The following is a 26,821-nucleotide window of genomic DNA, read 5'->3' as shown; positions in this document are numbered from 1 at the left end:
AGTTCCATTTGCCAGGTAGAAAATGCTTAAAAGGAGGTATGTGGGAAAGGTTGAAGGCAACAGATTTGTGCTTCATACTTACTTCAGATTTGCCTCATACTTATCTCTTGTTAAATCTTTCTTTTAAACCCATATTCACACTAACTTTGGAAAAGATGAATTCTTTACTTCACATTAATCTTGCAAAGCTGATCTGTGAAACTAGGCCATAAGTACAAAGGATTTTTTTTTTACCAAATCTGAATTTTAAAGGCCTCTTGGATCTAAGCAGGAAATGGGCAGGGCACTTCAATATCCTGAATTTTTTTTTGTACAAGTTCCCCCCAAACCACAGCCTCATAAAATGTATAGTCTGTTCCCCCACGTATCACCAACTTCCCATTTAGGAACAGTGAGGGGTCCTTTATTGCCCTCGTTCCAAGTTAAATCCATATCTTAGAATCTTCCACTAGCAAGTGGAAGTACCAAGTTCAACACCAGTACCAAGTTCCTAGTACCAAGTTCAATACCAGTTTAAAGGCTATCGACTTCAAGTATGGAAAACCATTCAAACTGGCTTAAAATTGAGTTAACTTCTTTTTTTTTTATAAATTTATTTATTTATTTACTTATTTTTGGCTGCGTTGGGTCTTCGTCGCTGCGCGCGGGCTTTCTCTAGTTGCGGCGAGCGGGGGCTACTCTTCGTTGCGGTGCGCGGGCTTCTCATTGCGGTGGCTCCTCTTGTTGTGGAGCACGGGCTCTAGGCTCATGGGCTTCAGCAGCTGTGGCACGCAGGCTCAGTAGCTGTGGTGCACGGGCTTAGTTGCTCCGTGGCATGTGGGATCTTTCCAGACCAGGGCTCAAACCCATGTCCCCTGCATTGGCAGGCAGATTCTTAACCACTGCGCCACCAGGGAAGTCCTGAGTTAACTTCTTACGACAAGAAATTCAGAAATCAGGCAGCCTTTATCAGTTGACCTATTCCACAGCTCCAGATGTTTTCAAGGATTCAGGTTTTTTCCACCTCTCTGTTTTGCTGTCATCACCTCGAGGGTCATCCAACTGGTGTTGTCATTATTCCAAGAGTGCTGCCATCAACAGGTTGAGCAACATGTTTTCTTGTTCACAGCAGATTGGCTTCTCTTTTCCAGAGACTCCCCCCTGCCCAGAAGCCAATCTGTCCTCAGTGTGTCACTGGCCCAAACTGATTTAGTTCTGCACCCTCTCCCCGAACCAATCATTGATAAAAGTAGATGAAATTAAGCATGGATGACTCAGTCTACTCATATGGGGTAGAATGTAAACTGAGATGCCAAGTACAAATTTAACCACAGTGTCAAGATAGATACTGACAATTTTTAAATTTCACATAAATTTGAAATGTTTAAAGGTAAGTTATCTTAAAACAAAACAAAAAAGGGTCAAACTGATACAAATAGCACAATATACTTAAGAAGAAGTGAATTCAGTTCTCTTTTACCCATTAAGACCAGCTCAAGTTCTTAACTCTTCAGAACATCTCTCAAGACTCTTACGAAGAATACTCAATCCCTCATCTATGCACCTACCTCTTACTATAACATTATTTTATATTTAGCTGTATGTCTTCTCCACTGGAATGTAAACTCTTTAAGGCTGAGGAGAAAACATTCATTTTTCTCTGAGGGTATCAAATACAACATCTGACACAGTAGGCACTCAAATGCTCAATGAATGACTTAATACACAGATGTTTAGATGATTAATGTGTTTTTGCTGATTTCACACTTAAGCAGTGGTAGATGCAATGTGGATAAAAAGTGGAGACTGGGGAGTTCACTGGTGGCCTAGTGGTTAGGATTCTGGGCTCTCACTGTGTGGCCCGGGTTCAGTCCCTGGTTGGGGAACTGAGATCCCGCAAGCTGTGCAGCATGGCCAACACAACAACAAAGAAGTGGAGATTGGTATCTTTTTGGAGCTACTTTCTTTTGCTGAGATCACAGATTTATAAACTCCTCTAAGGGGAACAATAAAAAGAAAAGCTAGAGGCAGTCAATGTTATTAATACTTTCTCTTTTCATCTCTCCATCCTATTTTTCTCTTCTGCTAACCAATTCTGATATTTCCTTTTATTTTTTTTTACCTGTGCCTTAAGGCTACTTAAGGGTACTTTCTACCTTCACTGATTTAAAACAATGAAATAAAAATGTAACTTAATTTAACAGTTAAGTGCCCACTGTGTTGCCAGACTCGGTTCCATACTATGGACACAAAAAACAAATAAGATAAAACTCATAATGTAGTAAGGGAATCAGACAAAACCAACATAGTGTGGTAAGTCGTGTAAAATGAGTATAAAGTACTATGGGAGATAAATGAGTTTGTCTAATTGAGCAAATACCTAAGAAACCAATAAATCCTATACACATTAGTCATTCAGAATGTTCTATCAAGTCTTGTATTGTTGGGTAGTTGTTCTAACTTTTCTGTAATGTTAACAGGGAGAAATAAATGCGTGAAACTTAGGTGTCAGGGGGCATTATGAAAAAGGACACAACTTAAAAATGCCTAATATAACCAAAATCAAGGAACAATGCAGGAATTCATTTTTGATCAAACTACTATTTCAATCTGGAAGGGGCAGTGTATAGCCAGTCCATTCTACTTTTGCTCAAAACCGTGATTTTTAGATGAAAAAATATGCCATCAACTAATTCTGTCATTCTCACCAGTTCTCCCCAACAGACAACAAGTGGGGTAGCATGTCTGAGTCAAGAGGAATTGATTCGAAAACAAAAAAAAAAAGAGACCAAAAACATTCCAAAATGAGTTCTAAGTGTGGGTCCATCAAACTATAGTTATGTTCTAAGTTAAAAATGCAAAATGGTGAAGGAGGCAAGTTCAGAAAATGAAAATGCTAAAACTGTGTTCACACAAGATCCAAACGTATTAAATACAAAATGTTTACAATGAGAACTCTGCATGTGCTCTTATTTTTTCTTACTAAGATAACATAATGGGGCTTCCCTGGTGGCACAGTGGTTAAGTATCTGCCTCCCAATGCAGGGGACATGGGTTCGAGCCCTGGTCCGGGAAGATCCCACATGCCGCGGAGCAACTAAGCCCGTGAGCCACAACTACTGAGCCTGCGCTCTAGAGCCCGCAAGCCACAATTACTGAGCTCGCATGCCACAACTACTGAAGCTCACGTGCCTAGAGCCTGTGCTCCACAACAAGAGAAGCCACCACAGTGAGGAGCCTGTGCACCACAACGAAGAGTAGCCCCCGCTCGCCGCAACTAGAGAAAGCCTGCACGCAGCATCGAAGACCCAACACAGCCAAAAATAATTCATAAATTAATTAATTAATTAATTAACATAATGGAATGTGCCTTCCCAAAAACCAGAAGGGGTACTTTTTAAAAGTTAAGTGTCAGAAATTGTGGCTCTAGTGGAGTAGTTGGAAATAGCCAGATACAACTCCGCCAAATTAAAACATCAACTCAGTCTCTGAAGGATTGAGTCAAGAAAAAAAAATTCCGTTCTAGGGGCTTTCCTGGTGGCGCAGTGGTTGAGAATCTGCCTGCCAATGCAGGGGACACGGGTTCGAGCCCTGGTCTGGGAAGATCCCACATGCTGCAGAGCAACTGGGCCCGTGAGCCACAATTGCTGAGCCTGCTGCGTCTGGAGCCTGTGCTCCGCAACAAGAGAGGCCGTGATGGTGAGAGGCCCGCGCATCGCGATGAAGAGTGGCCCCCGCTTGCCACAACTAGAGAAAGCCCTCGCACAGAAACGAAGACCCAACACAGCCATAAAATTAAAAAAATTTAAAAATTTAAAAAAAAAATAAAAAAAGAATTAAAAAAAAAATTCCGTTCTAAATACTTTAAGTGCTATTTTATATTATGCAGGAGGCACAAGGATCTACAAAATGGCTCCTTAATAAATGTGCTGATGTATCCTTCTGAAAAACTTACAAAGATTAAAAAAATTAGAAGGGAGTGTCTGAAGTCTGGCTACATTAATGTGCAGGACTTACTAACCAAATCTCACACTTAGCTTTTTACTATTACAAAAGGCTATAAGATGGCAACAAAATAAGAAATAAAACACCTCTGTACTTATTTTCTTAGTAATACTTATCAAATCTCAAATGGCAGAAATAACAGATTCGTATAAAACCTCAGAGCAAAAACAAACAAAATCTCAAACTTCCTTAGGTCACGGTAACTTACCTCTTAGAAGTAAAATTTTTTTCCAGCTCCTCATTGTGAATCAGTTTTGTATCTCCAAACTGCCATGAAGACTGTAGATCACAGCTTACATCAAGCCGGCACTGATTAAGAGTATCGTGTATGAAACTATACTCTCTAGTATTGGTGCAACAAGGTGACAAGTAAACTAAAAATAAAGAAAAGGGCAAGTGGTTATTTGTGTTTAAAATGACATCATTGGGAATTCCCTGGTGGCGCAGTGGTTCAGAATCTGCCTGCCAATGCAGGCAACACCGGTTCGAGCCCTGGTCCTGGAAGATCCCACATGCCACAGAGCTACTGAGCCCGTGCGCCACAACTACTGCAGGCTGCGTGCCTAGAGCCTGTGCTCTGCAACAAAGAGAAGCCACCGTAATGAGAAGCCTGCTCACCGCAACTAGAGAAAGCCTGTGCACAGCAACGAAGACCCAACGCAGCCAAATAAATAAAAATAATAAAATAAAATGACGTTATTGTACATCTGCACAATGACAACTGTGTATCAATATAAGACACAAATAAACAAATATTTGGAATTTTCTTTAACCATCTGGAGGCATTTATATTTAAGATTCTATAACAGTAATACAAACTTCCTATACCTGGTATAAATGAAAATATGAACCTTGTTTTTCTCCATATACCTATTGGGAGTTCTTAAAAGTTGACGCAGATATACTAGGTAGTACTAGAATTCAGGTGACTTGTTTTCAACTTAAGATGTACAGACTCTATAACATACAGTGCTACACAAACCTGGTAGCTACTGTTAGTGCATGAATATTTCTTGAATTTTGCCCAAATAAGGCAACCTATATACTAGTAAACTGGTTATTTTGACTTGCAAAAATACCAGAACATCTCTGTAAACTTTTGGCTGACATGGTGGCATGACTAAGAGGCACACTTTGAGAAGACAATAAGCAGTGTTTTAAGCACTGCGATATTAAGTAGATGCATAAAAGAATAAAACCCTCAAGGAAGAGGACTCGGAGGAAACTGGGGAATACAGTTGATTCTTATTTGTGGAAGGTATAGTCTATTAAAGTTGCTGCCAAGAGTGAATTAGTGAATACTGAACTATTAATCTTAGGAGAAATACACAGTTAGGTTCCTGTCAGCCTCTGGTCACATTTTTGACAACTGGAATGCCACCTGCAGTAAGTTTGTTTGCCAATATCCCGGTAGAACAAGCCAGTCTCATTAGGGATGGAAACTTGCCACATAACCTTTTCCTGTATAACACTTACCAGGTGTCTTTAAAATTCTCCTCCAGCCTCCTGTTCTGCAGAACCTGCCTACCTGCATCCCTTATCACCTTTTGAAATGTGTGAGTCAGCCAGCACTAGCCAAGAGGGACCTAACATTTTCCTGACCCTGGGGACCATGACTGTAAGTCTCTTTGGCTTTTTGCCTCACAACAGTGCTGCCCAGAAGTTTCTGTTTTTTTAAAAAAATTAATTAATTAATCCATTTATTTATTTATTTATTTTTGGGTGTGTTGGGTCTTCGTTTCTGTGCGAGGGCTTTCTCTAGTTGCGGCGAGCGGGGGCCACTCTTCATCGCAGTGCGCGGGCCTCTCACCATCGCGGCCTCTCTTGTTGCGGAGCACAGGCTCCAGACGCGCAGGCTCAGTAGTTGTGGCTCACGGGCCTAGCTGCTCCGCGGCATGTGGGATCTTCCCAGACCAGGGCTCGAACCCGTGTCCCCTGCATTGGCAGGCAGATTCTCAACCCCTGCGCCACCAGAGAAGCCCGTCACAAGCTTTTTATTGGTGGTCATCTCATGAATCTACAAATGTAGATTCCATCCTTTCCACAGGAAAGGAACCACAGATGTTCCTTTAACACTTTCTGGAGAGGCTTGATGTACAAACTGGCAAATTTCCTCTTCCTTTTCCTGAAGGTTCCATACTGTTGGTCAACAGCACTATAACTTACCTTACAGTGTAGCTTATGTGACACATATTTTCTCTGTAAGGCACATCATAGACTACTTGAGCTTAGGAACACTAGACAGCATTTCAGCATGATATGGTGGAGACCATTTTAAACGGAGACATCACGGACAAAAATGCAAACAACACAGCCCTAAGTAGATGACGAAATGGACACTTATTTATAATGAGAGCTGGAACAAGATGCAGAGCTCCGTCTCATCTGGCCTCATCTGGGAACGTGTGCATCAAGTGACTCAAATTTTTCACCACTCGCACGTGTCTGCAAATGACTGTGAAAGCACTGTTGCTGAGTACTGACGCTGGGGTTACAAGCAAATTTTAGCAAGTAGGAGAATTTGCAAATATGGAATCTGTGAATAATGAGGATCAATGATATATATAATTTAAGCCAATTTCCATGTATATGAATCTAATTAACATAAACAATAGTCCTTTGTATTTAACAATCAACAGAGTAAGTTACAACAATGGCAAAACTAATACAAAATATTACAATCCTGTTTATCAAAAAAACCTCATTCTTCATCCCCTTCCCATCTTAAATTCTATTATTAAATTAAAATAAAATTAATCCAAGTAAAACTAATTTTCGCTTTAATATTTGTAACAATTTAATTGTTACAAAATTTGATCATTTCATAAGATATGAGATACGATTTTGTGCATGTGTGCCTGTGTTTAACTTCTTATTTTGAAGTGAATATAGATCACACAACATTCTTATAGAGGCCCTGTATACCCTTAACCCAAACTCCCCAGTGGAAACATTTCACATAATTATAATAAAATATCAAAACCAGAAAAATGACACTGGTATAACCCATAGACCTCATTAACATTGTACCAGTTTTATGCGCAGTTATGTGTGTGTGGGCAGTTCCATGCAATTTTATCACATGTGTAGATTCATGTAACAACTACTATAATCAAGATACACAACTATTCCACCTCTCATGCTACTCCTTTACATACAGTCATACTGGTAACCCCATACCTCTTCTCTTCCTCTCAATCCTGGAAACTACCAATCTGTTCTCCATCTCTATACCTTTATCATTTCAAAAATGTTTTGTAAATGGAATTTTGTACTTGCAACCTGTGGAGACTGGCTTTTTTCATTCAGCATATTCCCTCTGAGATCCAACCAAGCTATTGTTGTTCCAGTAACTCATTTTTTAAAACTGCTGATAAGTATCCCATGGTATGGATGCATCATACTTTAACCACTCACTCACTGGAAATCAGGGTGATTACCAATTTCTGGCTATTACAAATAAAGGTGCTATAAACATTTTTGTTTGGGTTTTTGTGTGGACTTAAGTTTTCATTTCTCCGGGATAAATGTCCAAAAGTGCAATTGCTGGGTCGTATGGTAGTTGCATGTTTAGTCTTTTATGAAACTATCAAACTGTTTTTCAAAAAATGGCTGAGCTATCTTACCTGACCATCGGTTGCATGACTGATTTGGCTTCTCCATATTCTTCCTAGTTTTTGGCATTGCTATTCTTATTTTAGCTGTTTTAACAAGCATGAAGTGACACCTCGCTGTGGTTCTGATTAGCATTTCCTTAATGGCTATGATGTTGAGCATCTTTTTGTGTGCTTATTTGCCATCCATACCTCCTCTTTAGTGAAATGGCTGTTCATGTCTTTTTCCTGTTTTCTGCTTGGATATAACACTCTCTTTTCTCATACTATTGAGTTTTGAAGGTGCTTTATATGTTCTAGATGAGAGTCCTTGGTTACATTTATGATTTGTAAATGTTTCCCCCCACTCGTAGCTTGTCTTTTCACCTTCCTAACAGAGTCTTTCACAGAATAAAAGTTTTAAATTTTGATGGAGTCCAATTTACATTTTTTTTTTGGATTGTGCTTGTGGCATCATGCTAAGGACTCTTCATCTAACCGTAGATCCTGGAGATGTTTTCTTCTAAAGTCTTACAGTTTCACATTTTCCATTTAAACCCAGGATTCATTTTGAATTAATTTTTGTGTGAAGTTAGGGTGAAATTCTATTTTTTTTTTTGCCTATGGATAGCTTTCAGTTGCTCCAGTGACATCTGATGAAAAGACTACCTTTCCTCCACTCAATATACCCTTGTTAAAAATCAACTGAAAGGAAACCAACTGAGCATATTTGTGTAGGTCTATTTCTGGAATCTCCATTCTGTCCCACTGATTTAAGTGTCTATCCCTTTGTCAATGCCACAGTGTCTTGATTACTGTAGCTACACAGTAAGCCTTAGTATTGGCTACAGTAATTCTAAACACTTCTATTTCAAAATTGTTTTCGCTATTCTAGTTTCTTTGTCTTCTCACGTAAAATTTTTTAATTTATTTATTTATTTATTTATTTTTGGTTGCGTTGGGTCTTCGTTGCTGCATGTGGGCTTTCTCTAGTTGCAGTGAGCGGGGGCTACTCTTCCTTGTGGTGCACGGGCTTCTCATTGCAGTGGCTTCTCTTGTTGCAGAGCACAGGCTCTAGGCACGCAGGCTTCAGTAGTTGTGGCTCGCGGGCTCAGTAGTTGTGGCTCGTGGGTTCTAGAGCACAGGCTCAGTAGTTGTGGCACAGGGGCTTAGTTGCTCCGCAGCATGTGGGAATCTTCCCAGACCAGGGCTTAAACCTGTGTCCCCTGCATTGGCAGGAGAATTCTTAACCACTGGGCCACCAGGGAAGCCCCTTCTCATGTAAATTTGAGAACAAGCTTATATATTTACAAAAGGTCTTGCTGGGATTTTGATAGAAACTGCAATAAATCTACAGATAAATTTGTGGAGGACTGACATCTTCATTATGTTGAGTCTTCTAATCAATAAGCACAGTATACCTTTCCGATAACTTAGAATTTCTTTGATTTCTTTCATCAGCACTTCGTGCTGTAAAGCATAAAAACCCTGTATATATTTTATTAGTTTTATACATAAGTATTTCATGTTTCGAGCTATTAGAAATGGTATTATCATTTTGATTTTCATGGGTTCTTTGCTAGTATATAGAAATTCAATTTATTTTTGTATTTTGATTTTGTATTCAGTGACCCTGCTGAACTTGTTAGTTCCAGGGTTTTCTTCTTTTTCTTTTTTTGTAGGTCCCTTGGGATTTTCTATGTAGACCATTGTGTAACCTTCAAATAGGAACAGTCTTATTTCTTCCTTTCTAATTTCTATGCTCTATGCTTTTTATTTCATTTCCCTGACTTTTTGTGCGGGTTAGAATTTCCAGTACTATGTTGATAATAAGAGTGGTGAAAGAGAACATTCTTGCCTTCTTTCCCTACAGAGAAAACATTCAGTTGTTCATCATTAAGCATGATGTTAGCCATGGATATTTTTTATATACTTTTTATCAAGCTGAGGAAGTTCTCTATTCCTAGTTTGCTGAGTCTTTATCATGAATGATTTTTGTCAAATGCTTCTTCTGCAAAAATTGATACGATCATGTGATTACTATTATTTATCCTGTGAATACAGACTGACTTTCAAATACCAAACCAGCCTTGCATTCCTTGAGTAAAACTCTCTTGGTTATAGTATATAATTGATTTTATACATTGCTAAATACAATTTCCTTATATTTTGTATAGGATTTCTGTGTCAAGGTTCATGATGTATATCGGTCTGTAGTTTTTTTTTTTATATTACATTTATTTAGCTTTGGTACCAGGGTAATACTGTCCTGATAAAATTATTCTCTCCTCTGCTATTTTGTGGAAGAAATTGTAAAGAATTTGTATTAGCTCTTTTCTTTAATGTTGAGTAGAATTTTCCACAGAAACCATCTGGGCCTGGAGATTTCTTTTCCAACAGTTCCTGTGGGTTACTTGAACATTTTTTAAATGGCATTTTGATTTATTTATCATGCTTTTATAAAAAAACTTTTAATTCTGAGATAACTGCAGATTCAATATGAAGTTGAATATGAACTTTACAATATGAAGTTGTGATGTATAATAGAGAGAGATCCTATATCCTATTCTCCCAGTTCCCTTCAATGGTAACATCTCACTTTATAATTGCCTTAAATACCTCCTCTACATATACCGAGAATCACATTGAAGAATGTCATAATTTTTGTTCCAACTGTCAAACATAATTAAAAAACTCAAGAGGAGGACTGTCTATTATATTTCCCTATATTTTTACTCTGCTTTGTTCTTCCTTCATTACAAATGTTCCCAGCTTCTTTCTTTTGTCATTTTCTATTTGGAGAACTTTGTTTAGCCATTCTAAACTAAGATCTACCAATAAAAAATTCTTAGTTTTACTTCATCTGAGAATGTCTACTTCAGTTCTATTCCTGAAGAATATTTTTTCTGGGGACAGTTCTTTTCTTTCTGCACTTAAAAAATGTTGTGCCACTTCCTCTGTGCTCCATGGTTTCTAATGCGCAATCTCCTGTAGTTCAATTTTTTCCCCTATAAATAACATTTAGTTGCTTTCAAGATTTTTTCTGTTCTTAGTTTTCAGAAGTCTGATTATGATGTGCCTTGTCATGGACTTCTCTGGGCTTATCGTGTTTAGGGTTTATTCAACCTTTTGATTGTACAGGTTTATGTCTTTTGCCAAGTTTGGGGAATTTTCAGCCAGTATTTATTCAAATACTCTTTCAGCTCTATGCTCTCTTCTACTTCTGGGGCTCTGAGGACAAAGACATTAGGTCTTCTATTATTATTCCACAGGTTCCTGAGGCTCTGTTAATTTGATGTGTTCTCTGTTGTTAAGGCTGGGTAATTTCTGTTATTATATCTTCAAATTCACTGCTTCTTTCCAAAGTCTTCTTGATTCTTCTCTGGAACCCATCCAATCAATTTTTTATTTCAATTATTGTATTTTTCAGTTCCAAAACTTCTACTTAATTCTTTATTACATTTTCCATTTCTTTGCTGAGATTTTCCATTTTTTCATTTGTTTCAAGAGTGTTTGTAATTGCTTGTTGAAACATCATTAAGATGGCTGTTTTAAAAGCCTTGTCAGATAATTCCAACATCTGTTTTATCGTGATGTTGGCATCTGTTGATTCATCTTTTCTCATTTGAGTTGGGATTTTACTGGTTGTTGGTATGATGAGTGATTTTTTTAATATCTTGGTCATTTGGGGTATTGTTAAGAGACTCTAGATCATATTCAATCTTGTGGTTTAACAAGCCTCTACTAAAACTAAGCCAGCAAGGGACTGTGCCAGTAGGGAAAGGCTGGGGGTGGGGAAGACTCTGACTCTTTACCACGAGGACGTCCTGGCTCTCCACAAGGTCTCCACAGACATCCTGGGTGGGGGGGGCTGTCTTGTTACCATGAGAAAGGGGTACAAGTCCATGCTCCTGACTCAGCCTCCACTGACACTGTGGGAGGGGGACAGATGCCTTGTTACTGGTGTGTGTGACAGAGTCTAGGCTCCCCACTTGGCCTTCACTGACTCTACTCCCACTGAGAAGGGGCAACTCATCACCACAGGGCAAGAGTGGAAACCCACTGACACTGAAGGGGCACGGGATAGCAGAGAAGGGAACGTATGAAGTGGAAGGGGAGAGGCAGAGGTGGAAGTCTAGGCCCTCCACTTAGCCTCTGCTGACAAAGGTGTAGGGCCTATTTCTTTTTTTCCCCCCTAGTGTTTTGCAGGAATAGCATGTTCACTGTCAAATAGGTTTCTGTCATTCTAGGGTACCCCATTCCCAGTCTCTGGCAAGACAGAACAGACTTTTCTTAGGGCTTTTTGTGTCTGTAAAAGTTCGCATTCCTGGGTTGTGGTCACCCAATCTGAGACATGGAGGAAACAAACAGAAAATCCAGAGAACTTAATGCTACATCACTCCTTAACTCCCAGGGTCCCACACTGATCCATCTTCTTCTCTCCACCTTTCAAAGTCTTCTTATGTTTGTTTTATGTATGATGTCCAGTGTTTTTAGGTGTACTTAGTGGAAGGGATAGGAGACATGTGCCTATTTTATTTTGTGTGGAACCAAAAGTACATGTGTATTTAAGGAATTAAAAGCCTGACTTAACCTAATTTTATGTAGAGTCAAAATAGAAGATGAGCATAAACTAAGAATCAGAGGAATGTAGTAACAGTTATGAAATAATCCCATCTTCCATAGAAATATTACCTTTCCCAGCTGTCCTCCTGATCTTGGGAATGGTGAATTTTTTCAAAGGATTGACATCTATACCAGTAACAAATAAAGGTTCAGTAGCTGAGTTCATTTTCCATAGCGTCTTATATTTAGCAATCTCTTTCATTTCCATTTTGCTGGTGGCCTAAAATCAACCCAAAGTTATTAAACAAAAGGTCAATAAATACATAAGAGGCAATGGCAGTAAAACTATTTAAAAGTTCTTACGTGAAATTGAATAAAGATATATTTTTGGTCACACTCACAACAGATTTCAATCTCAATTTGCCAGGTTACCCAAAAGAGAAAATGAATTAACAATTTTGGGTTTTATATAATATAAAAATATTTATTTTGTAGTTTCTAATATACATTTTCCTTGCAATTTAAAGCCTGTGTGTTTCCGAAAAGCTTAATAACATCCAAATAACAATTTCTGTTAACATTTGGTTAAGCTCTTGCCAAGTATCTATGTTTTAAAGTGTTTTTCCTATACACTTCTGTGAATTGAATGATATTCTCTAATTTAGAACCTTTGGCTTTGGGAGAAACTTATGATAGTTTTAAACCAACTATTGCATGGCCATCCCTACAACTGATAGCCTAAAACAGTCACTATCACTCACTGGCTATTGTTCCACAGTATTACTACCAATAGATTAAGACATCATATATTGTTATAATACTAGTAACATATTCCTTTTCCTTCCTCCTCCTTTCAACCCTTTTCCCCAAACATACACACACATTGATTAACCTTTCAAGTAGAACTCACTGGATATCAAAGGAAAGCTATGGTGCCCACACACAGAGAAATATATGCAAAGATATATTTTTCATATCATTTCATAATATGTTTCCTGGGCCTCCTCATACCTATCAACTGCTTAGTTCAAGCATTAGATCACAATCCAAATTAAGAGGTGCCAAAATTCTACAGAAGGGTCACAAAGGAAAAGATTCTAGCGAAGGTTCACAAAGGATTATTCCCCACAATCCCCACTCCTTCACCCTTTATGAAAGGTGATCTTGCAATCAAACATGGATCAGAACAGGGAACGGACCAAGACCTCTAGAAAGAGAAGAAAATCAGCCTTTCTCTCATCCAGTCACGTGCACAGACACTACTGGTGTAGCCTACTAACAAGAATACCCTTAACATATACTAGCTCCAGAGATATTTGTCAAGACTGCCATGTTCACGTGGAAGTTTAATAAGGTGGAAAAGGGAGAATAATTTACTTAGAATAACTTTTATTACAAAAAACTCTTCAATTCATCATGTTCTATACCTACTGCACGCAAAGGTATACAGCCATCAGTTAAATATACTTTATACTTTTAGAGTCTCGTGCTGTGACAATCAGTATTTTCTTTAACTACAGTAAGATGGGTGATATTTCAGCTATATGGTTCCTTAAAAAATGTTTCTCTAGTAGAATTTACTAATAAAGACTTCTGAAATTGACTCATTTTGTTCCTCAGTGCTCAGGATAATACTTAGCCACAAAGTAGCTATGTTAAAAATCGTCTGATGAAAGATGAATATTCAGGGAACAATGTATACAACGTCCTTCATTAAGTAAGCTGTACCCAGCAAGTTTTCAAGTATAATCTTTCAAGTAGGAAATAATACCCCTTTTACTTCAGTCCAAACAAATCAGCCACATTAAAGTGGTAACAAATGTATATATTTCTTCACGCTTATAGATCACAGTCCCAGAACCACTTATTTATATTATTTATTTTTATATACATGTGCAAAAATATATCATGTTATATACTGCAAAATATATACAATAGTCCTATAACCATTATCTATGTATTTATATATATTATTTATTTTTCTATGTATAAAAATGAAATCACAAAGTTTGAATCCAGGGAGTTCATGCTATGGCTGTGCTATGGGGTCCTGGATTATTCTAGGTGAGAGTAAAGAGAAAAATCAATACTAAAAGCTTCAAGAATAGTTAATGCACAAAACACTGAACTTGGTAGGTCCTTAACAGATACTAAAATATTTTAGGATGAATGAACTAAAGATCAAACAAAGAAACCAAAAACAGAAAGTTTCCCCAACAACTAAAACATCTATTCATATAGGTCCTAAGAGTACGTATATTATGAACAACTATAAGTCAATACATTTAAAGAGTACACAAAATAATAAATTCCAGGAAAAAATTTACTGAAGTTGATTCAAGAAGAAATTAAAATAATGCATCATCCTATTACTACTAAAAGGAAGTTAAATTAGTTACAAATTGATTCTAAAAATAAAAACCATGATATTACTATATCATAAATAAGCCAAGTACATCCCAGATATGCAAGAGAGACTTAATAACAGGAAATGGGTATATTTCATTTACTACATAAACCTATTAAAGGAGAAAAGAATCAAGTGATTATCTCAACAGATGAAGAGAAAGCACCGAATCAAATTCCAAATTCACTTATGATTAAAAATATAGTCTTAGCAAAGGAAACATTCATAACTTGATGACAGGTATCTGCCGAAAATTTATAGCAAACTGGTAAACGTCTGATGCGCTACCTTTTAAATTTAGAATAAAACAAGGATACCACTAACTCTGCTTCCTTTTAACAGTGTCCTGGAGGTACTCACAAGGGCAGAAGACAAGAAGTAAAAGGTATAAAGGAACTAAAAAACTAAAGGGGAAAGGAAAAGGGCTTGGGAATGAGTCTAAGCTTGTAAGAGAAAGCTTAGACCCAAATAACAGATGAAGAATGAATTTTACTTAGGTAAAAAATCACAATGATTCAAATTTTGGTTCTACTATTAATTAACTATGCTGTTAGGCAAAATATCTAACTTCTCTGAGACTAACAGTATCTATACCTCACATGATTGCAGAAGCCGGTAAAAAATAACTGCACATTGTGAACTGTTAGTGATATCCTGAAGCCTATAATGTGGACCCAACTTACAGAGTTTGTCAAGAAGCAGTATTGTAAAGATAACTAGGTTATAAGTCAAGTGATATTGGTTCTAATTCTCGATCTGCAATTAACCAATTAACCTTAGTTAATCAACATGCCACTAACTTCCTTTGCAGTGCATTACTCTGCTTGCATTATGAATGCTAATACATTCTTCAGAGGCAAGTTAGCAGCAAAGGAATAAATCCCTTTTATGTCAAATAGCCAGTCTAAAGACTTAAGCCTCTTAAAGTTTATCTTAAAAGAATATATGTACTGAGTTTCCTAAAACTATCATTAAAAATTAAGGACCTGAATGCCTGAGACCACTGGTTATGGATTAGAGATTACTAAATAAACCTGCAAAACCTTTTACCCGCTTACTATCAAAATATCTTTAATAACAGAACTTGGTGTTTCAACTGAACAACTTAGAGAGCCCTAGAGTTTCTTTAATAAGACTCAACTGCTATCAGTTATGAAAAGGTTTCCTAGTATAAGGCAACTCAAGATGACTGTAGCTACGTGAAGCATCAGTGAGAAAGTTTTTTTTCAGTTCTCTTTCAAACTTCCACATTAATCAGCTTGTTGTTAACTTACCTTTAACATCTCTAAAAGTTTGCTAATCTCTTTTTAACGAAAACAATGACTCAGTTTCAGGATTTTCTGGCAAATGACACTGTTCTATTTTTACAATTACCTTTGATTTGTTCCAAATAATACCGATTTTCTACTTATTTTCCATCCCAAAATATACTTAAGTTAAAAATAAGTCTATTATAAAATATTAAAGACACTATTCTAACGGTGATCTGCAAAGATCATCCCTCTTCCAGTAATCTCAGGAAAGAGTTCCTAATGAATAAATAAATGACGAATAAATAATGTTCTTGAAACCTGAGTCACAAACACATAAATTCTAAGTTTTCAGCAGAGTTCTAAATGGTTAAGAGTAAGAATTACTTCTGATAAAAGGTTAAATCATATCATACATATGATAAACTACATACACATTTAATGAGATTAAGTCAAGAATCTCCCAGTTAATAAAAATAGAACTACCATATGACCCAGCAATCCCACTGCTGGGCATATACCCTGAGAAAACCATAATTCAAAAAGAGTCATGTACCACAATGTTCACTGCAGCTCTATTTACAGTAGCCAGGACATGGAAGCAACCTCAGTGCCCATCGACAGATGAATGGATAAAGAAGATGTGGCACATATATATAATGGAATATTACTCATCCATAAAAAGAAACGAAGTTGAGTTATTTGTAGTGAGGTGGATGGAGCTAGAGTCTGTCATACAGAGTGAAGTAAGTCAGAAAGAGAAAAACAAATACTGTATGCTAACACATATATATGGAATCTAAAAAAAAAAAAGGTTCTTATGAACCTAGGGGCAGGACAGGAATAAAGACGCAGACGTAGAGAATGGACTTGAGGACATGGGGAGGGGGAAGGGTAAGCTGGGACGAAGTGAGAGAGTAACACTGACATATATATGCTACCAAATGTAAAATAGATAGCTAGTGGGAAGCAGCTGCACAGCACAGGGAGATCAACTCAGTACTTTGTGACCACCTAGAGGGGTGGGATAGGGAGGGTGGGAGGGAGACACAAGAGGGAGGGGATATGGGGATATACATATGAATATAGCTGATTCACTTTGTTATACAGCAGAAACTAACACAACATTGTAAAGCAATTATACTCCAATAAAGATGTTAAAAAAAAAGGCAAAATTAAAAAAAAAAAGAATCCCCCAATTAAGACAATATGATGTCAAAATGAAATGTATTTTTTTTTAAAAATAAATTTATTTATTTATTTGGCTGTGTTGGGTCTTCGTTTCTGTGCGCGGGCCCTCTCTAGTTGCGGCAAGTGGGGGCCACTCTTCATCGCGGTGCGCGGGCCTCCCACTATCGTGGCCTCTCTTGTTGCGGAGCACAGGCTCCAGACGCGTAGGCTCAGTAGATGTGGCTCACGGGCCCAGTTGCTCCGCGGCATGTGGGATCCTCCCAGGCCAGGGCTCGAACCCATGTCCCCTGCACTGGCAGGAGGATTCTTAACCACTGCGCCACCAGGGAAGCCCCTGAAATGTATTTTAGTCCAACTTTTCACTTCACAGATCAGGGGTTGGCAAACTATAGCCTGTGGGTCAAATCCAGCCCAGTACTGGTTTTTGTAGGGCCCACAACTAAATGACTTTAAAAAAAAAAAAGGAATAATATTTCATGTCACTTGAAAAATTATATGAAATTCAAATTTAAGGGTCTGTAGTAAGTTTTACTAGACTATAGCCACACTCATTCATTTACCTATTGTCTATGGCTGCTTTCCTATTAGAATAGCATAGTTGAGTAAATATGACAGAGACCCTATGGCGTACAAAGACTGAAATATTTACCATCTAGCCCTTTACAGAAAAAGTTTGCCAACCCCTGTTATAGATGAAACAACTAAGTATCAAAGAATTGGAACAATAAAAACTAGGTCTGATGATTTCCACTTTGGAGCTTTTTCTTCTATACTCCCATTGTCTCAATTATCTCTCCACCTTTTTCTGAATTTCATTCCTACCCACTTTGCTTCTCTGTATCCAGCCCTACAGCATTTAAACAGACTCACACCTGATCAAGTAAAAAGCAAAACAGACAAAACCTGCCAGGGTCAGACAGATTTGCCCTTATCTACATCACCTCCTACTTCCTCCTCAATCTATTTTGATTTCCACCTTCATTACTCTACCTAAACAGCAATCTTCGTCACCAATGATTTCCACGTGAGTCTCTCATCCACACAGTACGTTTCTGGCTCATAACTTACTTGGCCTCTCTACCTTTGAAACTTGTGACCAATCTCTTCCTGAAATACTACACTGACTTGAAATAATGCCCTGACTTCTGTGACGTCATAATCCTGATTTTACAGCTACTTCTCAGGTGGTGTTCTCTTAGTCTCTTAGCAACCCATCTGTTTTAACCTGACCTTTATTATTGTTTTAATTAATTTTCATTTTTATAAGATAAATTTAAAAATATCCTCTTAAATTTTCTTTTAGTATTTTGTCAAACTAATCTTTGTAAATAAAAATAAAACTTTGTGTTTTTAATTTGCATTTCTTTCATTATTAGAGAGATTGAGTCATCCTGTTTATTTTTTCTGTGAATCACTTGTTCCAATCTTTTTCTCTTGTTTTTTATAGGTAAAATGGTCTTCAGTTAATGATTTATAAGGACTCTATATACACAAAAATTAGTTTTTGCCTGTTGCAACATTTCTGTCTTTTTTGTTGATGCAATTTTCCTCCCATAGCAAAACTTTAATTTTGGTGTAGTCTACTTTCTGATTCTTTTAGTATACTGGATTTTTATACTATCACCGGGAGTATATATACCCTCACTGACACTTGATATTTGCAAACTTTAATTTTTGTCAATCTGATGCAAATCTCTCACTGTGGTTAGTTTGCACTTATCTGGTTTTTTATGAGACTGATCTTCTACTGGGTATATTTATTGGTCATTTGTGTTTTCACCTTTGTGAAATGCCTGATTAACTTTTTTCCCACTTTTTAAAAAAAATTTCCTTCCTTTTATTTATTTATTTAGGCTGTGTCAGGTCTTAGTTGCGGCACGTGGGCTCTTTTGTTGCAGCGCGTGGGCTTCTCTCTAGCTGTGGCATGTGGGCTCCAGAGCACATGTGCTCTGTAGTTGTGGCATGCGGGCTCAGTAGTTGCAGTGGGCTCAACAGTTGTGGTGCACAGGCTTTCTAGTTGTGGCACGCGGGCTCCACAGCACATGTGCTCTGTAGTTGTGGCATGCGGGCTCAGTAGTTGCAGTGCATGGGCTTAGTTGCTCCGTACCCGCGGCATGTGGGATCTTAGTTCCCCGACCAGGAATCACACACGACTCCTCTGCATTGGAAGGTGGATTCTTAACCACTGGACCACCAGGGGAGTCCCCCACTTTTCTATAAAGCTGTTTATTCTATTTAATGTATCTGTGAGAAATCTTTTTGAGATACTAACTCTTCACCAATTATACTTGTTGCAAATAATTTCCCCTACGTTTTTTAAACTTGCCTTCTCACTTTTTGAAGAGAAAAAGTTAATTTTAATGTAGTCAAAATTATGAATTTTTCCTTTATATTCGGTGCTTTCTTTTTCACTTTTGATCAACTTTGAGAAATAATTATCAAAACTGGCCAAGATGGTGGAATAAAAAGACCCTGAGCTCACTTCCTCTCATGAGCACACCAAAATCACAACTATCTGCAGAACAACCATCGATAAAAAAGACTGGAAACTACCAGGAAAGATCTTCTACAGCTGAAGACATAAAGAAGGAACCACATCAAGACCACTAACATCAGGGACTTCCCCAGTGTTCCCGTGATTAAGAATCTGTGCTTCTACTGCAGGGGGCGCAGGTTTGGCCACACAGCATGGCCAAAAACAGAACAAAACAAAGACCACTAACATGATACTCAACGGTGAAAAGCTGAAAGCACTCCCTCTAAGATCAGGAACAAGACAAGGATGCCCACTCTTGCCACTTTTATTCAACACAGTTTTGGAAGTCCTAGCCACAGCAATTGGAAGAAAAGGAAATAAAAGGAATCCAAATTGGAAAGGCAGAAGTAAAACTGTCACTGTTTGCAAATGACATGCTACTATGTGGGAAGCATGCAGTCTTAGCCGGAGGTAACTCCTGGAGGAGACAGTATGTTTCTCACAGAAAGCAAAGCCCTTACCCTTGACTTGGAATGCACTCTTTTTCCCAGGCCTGAGGAATGTAAAAGAGATTAGCAAAGCTATCTCAAGCCAGGAGACCTCAGGGAGCTGAGAGTCCTGGTTGTTCCTTATGGCTGGGGGCTGTGTGTGTGCCTGGTTAGGGGAAGATAATGTTCAAGGATAGTTGTTGTAAACTTGTTGACATCCATGGTGGTGACTGAACTGAGACGATAAGCAATTCTATGAGTTCATTGTCTAATAATGAGTTCCTCTTCTGTCTATATTAGATTCAGTAAATTCTAAATAAAGTGCCTTGCAACCATCAGTTGTCTTGGTCCTTCTGACCCCATACTCACGGTGCTATTCAGTCCCTTACCCCTCTCCGTCAGGACCTGGAAGACACCCTGCAGTGGCTGGACCGTCGCACTACTATACATAGAAAACCCTAGAGCTCATCAATGAATTCGGTAAAGTTTCAGGATACAAAATTAATATACAGAAATCTGCTGTAATTCTATACACTATGAATGAAATATCAGAAAGAGAAATTAAGGAAACAATTCCATTTACCACTGCATCGAAAAGAATAAAACACCTAGGAATAAACCTACCTAAGGAGGCAAAAAATCTGTACTCCGAAAACTATAAGATGCTGATGAAGGAAACTGTAAGACCATACAAACAGTTGGAAAGATATACCATGTTTTTGGATTAGAAGACTCAATGTTGTTAAAATGACCATACTACCCAAGGCAATCTACAGATTCAACACAATCCCTATCAAATTAACAATGGCATTTTTCACAGAACTGGAACAAAAAAAAGTTTAATTTGTATGGAAACACAAAAGACCCCGAACAGCCAAAACAATCTTGAGAAGGAAGAATGGAGCTGGAGACTGTTCCCCAACTTCAGACTCTACGACAAGGCTACAGTAATCAAAACAGTATGGTACTGGCACAAAAATAGACACAAAGATCAATGGAACAGTATAGAAAGCCCAGAAATAAACCCATGCACCTGTGGTCCATTAATCTACGATAAAGGAGGCAAGAATATACAATGGAGAAAAGATGGTGTCTTCAATAAGTGGTGCTGGGAAAACTAAACAACTACACTTAAAAGAATGAAATTAAAACATTCTTTAACACCATTTACAAAAATAAACTCAAAATGGATTAAAGACCTAAATTTAAGACCAGATACTATAAAACTCCTAGAGGAAAAAAACATAGGCAAGACACTCTTTGACATAAAATCGCAGCAATATTTTTATGGATCCATCTCCTAGAGTAATGGAAACAAAAATAAACAAATGGGAACTAATTAAACTTAAAAGCTTTCGCACAGCAGAGGAAACCATAAACAAAAAGAAAAGACAACCTACTGAATGGGAGAAAATATTTGCAAATGATGTGACCGACAAGGGGTTAATTTCCAAAATATACAAACAATTCATACAGCTCATTATCAAAAAACAAACAAACAACCCAATCAAAAAATGGGCAGAAGACCCTAACAGACATTTCTCCAAGGAGGACACACAGATGACTAACAGGCTCATGAAAAGATGTTCAACATCGCTAATTATTAGAGAAATGCAAATCAAAACCATAATGAGGTATCACATCACCCTGGTCAGAATGGCCATCATCAAAAAGTCTACAAACAATAAGTGCTGGAGAGGGTGTGGAGAAAAGGGAACCGTCCTACACTGTTGGTGGGAATGTAAATTGGTGGTCATTATGGAGAACAGTATGGAAGCTCCTTAAAAAACTAAAAATAGGGTTACCATATGATCCAGCAATCCCATCACTGGGCATATATCTGGAGAAAACTCTAACTCGAAAAGGTACATGTACCCCAATGTTCATAGCAGCACTATTTACAATAGCCAAGACATGGAAGCAACCTAAATGTACACTGACAGATGAATGGATAAAGAAGATGTGGTATAAATATATACCATAATAGAATACTACTCATAAAAAAGTCATAAAAAAGAATGAAGTAAATGCCATTTGCAGCAACACGGATGGACCCAGAGATTATCATATTAAGTGAAGTCAGAGAGAGAAAGACAAATATCGTATAATATCACTTATATGTGGAAACTTAAAAAATGATACAAATGAACTTATTTACAAAACAGAAATAGACTCACAGGTGTAGAAAACAAACTTATGGTTACCAAAGGGGAAAAGCGGGGTAAGGATAAATTTGGAATCTGGGATTAACAGATACAGACTACTATATATAAAATAAACAAAAAGTACCTACTGTATGTAGCACAGGGAACTACATTCAGTATTTTGTAATAACCTATAATGGAAAAGAATCTGAAAAAGAACAGATATATATGTATAACTGAATCACTTTGCTGCACACCTGAAATACTGTAAATCAACTATATGTCAATAAAAAAAAATTAAAAAAAATAAATAATTATCCCTAAGGTCATTAAGATAATCTCCTATATTCTCTTCTAAAAGTTTTATAGTTTTGCCTTAAAGTCTTTAATCTGACTGAAATTCATTTTTGTCTAAGGTAAGAAAGTAGGGCTCAGTTTTTCTTATGACTATCAAACTGTACTAGCATTGATTAGAACAATCTTTCCTTTCCCTATTTATCTATAATGCCATCTCTGAGAAAAATCAACTTTCTACATACACAGGAATTCTATGGTCTCTGTTCTGTTCTACTCCATTCTGTTCTACTGGTTGGTGCATCCTGCACCAACACCATACCATAAAAAATCTTGATATATGTTGGGGCATGGCCAAAAGAAAAAAAACAAATCTTGTTCTTCTGAAGCATTTTTGCTCTTAAAAACACATTTTAAAATGAGCTTGTCTAATAAGGAATCTTGTTTAGGTTTTAATTGGAACTTCATTGAACCTACTGATGATCAATTTTAGGAGGAATGACGTTGTTATATTAGTCTTCCTATCTGTGAACATGATATCTCTCCACTTATTCATCACTAATATCTTTCAACAAAGTTTTACAATTTTTTCCATGAGGGTTTTACACATGTTTTAAAGAATTTATTCCAAGATACTTTATAATTTTTAAATTACTACAGTATATATACCATGTCATGTATTTTTCAGATTTACATTTTATTCACTGCTAATATGTTTTAAATGGTGTTGATGATAATGATAATAACAAAGGATAACATTTATCTATAATACTAACTAGCTACCAGTTATCTAAGTGCTTTAGATATTGACTGATCCATGTAATCCTCATTATATCCCTATGAGATACCCTTATTTTTAAATTAGAAAAACAAGTACAGGGAAGTTAAATAATGTGCCCCAGGACACAAAGTTAGAAAGTGTTGAATCTGGAATTCAAAGCCAGGCAGTTTGGCATCAGATTGAATGCATTCAACAATGAGGCAAACTGACTTTCAGTGAAACTGATTCCTGCATATGAACTATCCAGCAACCTTGTTAAGTGCCTACTAATTCTAATAATTTGTCTCCATTAACAACTATATCCTCTATGAATAATGAAGGACAATATAATAATGACTTACAGTTGTGTTTCTTCCTTTCCATTTCTTATACCATTTAGTTCTTGTGCTTGCCTTATCTTGCTGGCTAGGAATTCTAACATATGTCAAATATGTGATAATGGAAGGCATCATTGTTTTTTCCCTTGATTTAAAATTTTTTAAGGGAATGTTTTAAATCTTCTGCAATTGAGTGATAAATGTTTTTTGGTAGACATGCTTACAGCATGTTACAACAGGTTAAACAGGTTAAATTTTCCTGGGTATAAAATTCTAGGCTGCCTGCTATTTTCTCTCAATACTCTGAAAACATTATCCCACTACTTACTGTCCTTCACTGCTCTTGTCAAAGAAACTGCCTGTCATTCACTTATGTGCAATCTTTTTGCATTTTCATAATGATGTTTTAGTCTAACTATTTGATGGACTTTTTGTATCCAAGGTTTCGTATCTTTGACAGTTATATGAAATTCTCAGCAACTTTACCTTTGACTATTGCTGTGGCATTGTTCTGTTTCCTTAGAATAGGACTTTTAGTTAACTATGTTCAAACTTCTACCTTTATTCTTCATGTATCTTAACTCCTAATTCATAACGTTCATGTTTTCTCCTTAGGCTGCATTCTCAGTAAGTTGATTTAAAATAAATGAAGTTGGTTTAATACACACCCACAGGAAACAAAGGTGGAGATAATATGGTATCTGAATTTGCTTAAAACATATATAGTTTATAACTGCTGAAGCTTGAAAACAGGCACATTGCAGTATTTTATTCTCAGGTATGTTTGCATTTTCCATAATAAAAATAGAAATATGAGTGCTTGATTAAATGTGCATAAATTATCCAAAAGAAATAGTCGCCTGTGGAGAAAGGAACATTAGATGATTTAGAAACGGGGAGGAGGGAGATTTATCAGTTTCTGTCTTTATTACCTTTTAATTTTTATCTTTGTAAATGTATATCCTCTTAAAAATTGAAAAGACTTCCTTCACTATCAGTGAAGACTCCCTTCACTCCCTCCCCATAGCAACAAAAAATATAACATACCTAAGAATAAACTTAAAAATGGACTGGGCTGACATGAAGACTTGTAAAAAAAAAAAAAAACTCTGAGGGTTATAAAAGTTTTGCTTAAAAGGAGAATATGCACTTTATTTTCAAGCAGAAGTACGTATTATATTGAATATGCAAAAATCTTCCCCTATTAAGCCTTTAAAGTTGATTCAATCTCGAAGTTGACAAAAATAATACTAAAGGTCATATGGAAGAAAAAACCAGAATGAAATTCTGAGAAATAATTGGAGGAGGAAAACTGGCACTATTAAATATTAAAATTTATTTAATAGTTACAGCAATTATAATTAGCTAGGTACACTACCACTCAATTAAATCCAGGTTCTATTAATAAGAAAGAAGGGATCGTGAATAATAGGCAACTTGAAACTGTGCAACTGACTCAATAATAAACAATGGAACACCGTGGTCAGAAAAAGATCAGAAAACCCCATGATTTTTAAGATGCTATTATTGGTATTCCAAATCAATAGGAAATCTATGGTATTGATCAAGTTAGGGTGGAGACAGCAGATTCTAACCAAAATCTCTAAGAACCACTGCCCTAGAGATGCTCTTGCACATGTATACCTAAAGGCAAGTAATCTTCCAAGCAGCACTGTCACTGAACAACTAACTGAAATGTCTATCACCAACCAGCAGATAAATAAGCTGTAGTATATATACCAGGAAATACCTCACATGAGTGAAAATGAATGAACCCCAGCCATATGAAACAGAATGTCAAATCAAGTTGCAAAAGATTAAAATATGATTCCATTTATATAAACTTTAAAAAAACATGCAAAACTGAATTAATTTGTAAGAGTGGAAATATGACAGCAGGCACAGCATTAGCTCAGGTGTGTTAACAACCTTGTAGAGTCTCAATAGAAAATTTTCAATCCTACAACAGGTGAACAACTGAGGCTAGAAAAAAGTACATACAGAAGGGTTTAGACAAACTTGTGCTTAACCGATCTATAGTAATATCCTTCCTCCTCGTCACCATTCATTCATGGTGATCCATTATGTAGGCATGATTGATGACTGATAAAACTAATGTATTATTTTTATTCCAGGAAACATTTTTTCAAATTCCCATGCTTTTCAATCATTTATTAAAGTCAATATGAATTGGAATGTAGTATTTTTATCTTCCCCACCAAAAGATCACTATTAGGTTAATAGTCGATATTATGTCAAATGGCTATCTATAACAGAAAAAATATGACAGACACGTTACACAACTGAGTGGTAGCTGAATGCTGACAAAAAAAAAAATCTAACCACTAAAAATGTACTATTTTTCAATAATCCCAATTCCCTTTACCATTCCACACTGTACCTATTATACTTTATACATTTCTTCAAGTATTATACTAGCCTTCACCCTGACCAGCCCATTACTGACAGCAAACAGAGGCATAAATGTTCCAGGAGGAACTGTGTACAACCAGAATTATGTTAGTATATTAAAAACTTACCTTTTAATGATTTAAGTGAGTTTTACATTTTCAGATTTTTACATCAATCTTAATTCTTAAGTTTGTTAAAGAAGTAATCATAACCCTAAAAATAGTTATAATTACGCTGTGTTCATCCTAATTGGAACCATTTCAATGTTCTAAAATTCACTGATCTTGTGACATGTAGAGAAGGTAAGATCAAATCTCTAATATGACCACTGATATCATATACTGAATTATATAATAATCTTATCAATAGACAAAGGATACTTACTTTGATCAAAGACGTATTATATTGAATATGCAAAAATCTTCTTCTAATATGTCTTTGATAGTTTTAGCTATAATCACCACTGAATATGAAATTAGTATAAAAAGAGACATGGATTGTGCAACCAGAAAGCAGCTGGTCTTATTGGTAGGACTAAAGTTTCACAAGTCCAATAACATTAGAAAAAAGAGGGCTGGGGTGAAAAGAGACAGCATACTAAAGTTATGGAATCCTTAGCTCTTTTGCCCTTCCTGGCTCACAGAGTGTCAGTACTACAGAGAATGCCCTTTGTAGGTATGGAAGGGCTAAAATACATATATATTTAACATGTACTCTTTTGTAGAAAGCCACCATAAGATGTGCTTTGGGGGGGGGAAAAGAAAAGAGAATGAATCTAAAATGAAGATGACATGGGATAAACAAAAATGAAAGGTTCCAAACAGGGTAGTAATCCTAGGATGGATGAGAGTGGCACGTAACTTCTAGGAAGCCATCGGTCTAGACTAAAGCAGAAAAATGGAGGCTCTAAGAGACAAT

General features: G+C 36.8%; 1 protein-coding gene across 6 annotated transcripts in view; it reads right to left on the bottom strand.

Annotated features, from left to right (window-relative positions):
• The window catches only part of TEX15 (testis expressed 15, meiosis and synapsis associated), an 84,681-nt gene that overhangs the window by 37,671 nt on the left and 20,189 nt on the right, over positions 1–26,821 (bottom strand). For 5 of the 6 annotated variants that reach the window (XM_082374899.1, XM_082374902.1, XM_082374900.1 and 2 more), the window contains 2 exons: positions 12,273–12,423; positions 4,193–4,358 (listed from right to left, as the gene is read on the bottom strand). In XM_082374899.1, coding sequence (XP_082231025.1) covers positions 4,193–4,358; positions 12,273–12,423 — 317 coding nt within the window. The remainder of the gene's footprint in view (positions 1–4,192; positions 4,359–12,272; positions 12,424–26,821) is intronic. The other variant, XM_082374904.1, reaches the window with a different exon arrangement.

This window comes from Balaenoptera borealis (assembly GCF_965194805.1).
Source record: "Balaenoptera borealis genome assembly, chromosome: 21".
NCBI classification, from domain to species: Eukaryota; Metazoa; Chordata; class Mammalia; order Artiodactyla; family Balaenopteridae; genus Balaenoptera; species Balaenoptera borealis.
Note: the sequence above shows the minus strand (reverse complement) of the source record. Positions and strands in the feature narration are given on the sequence as shown.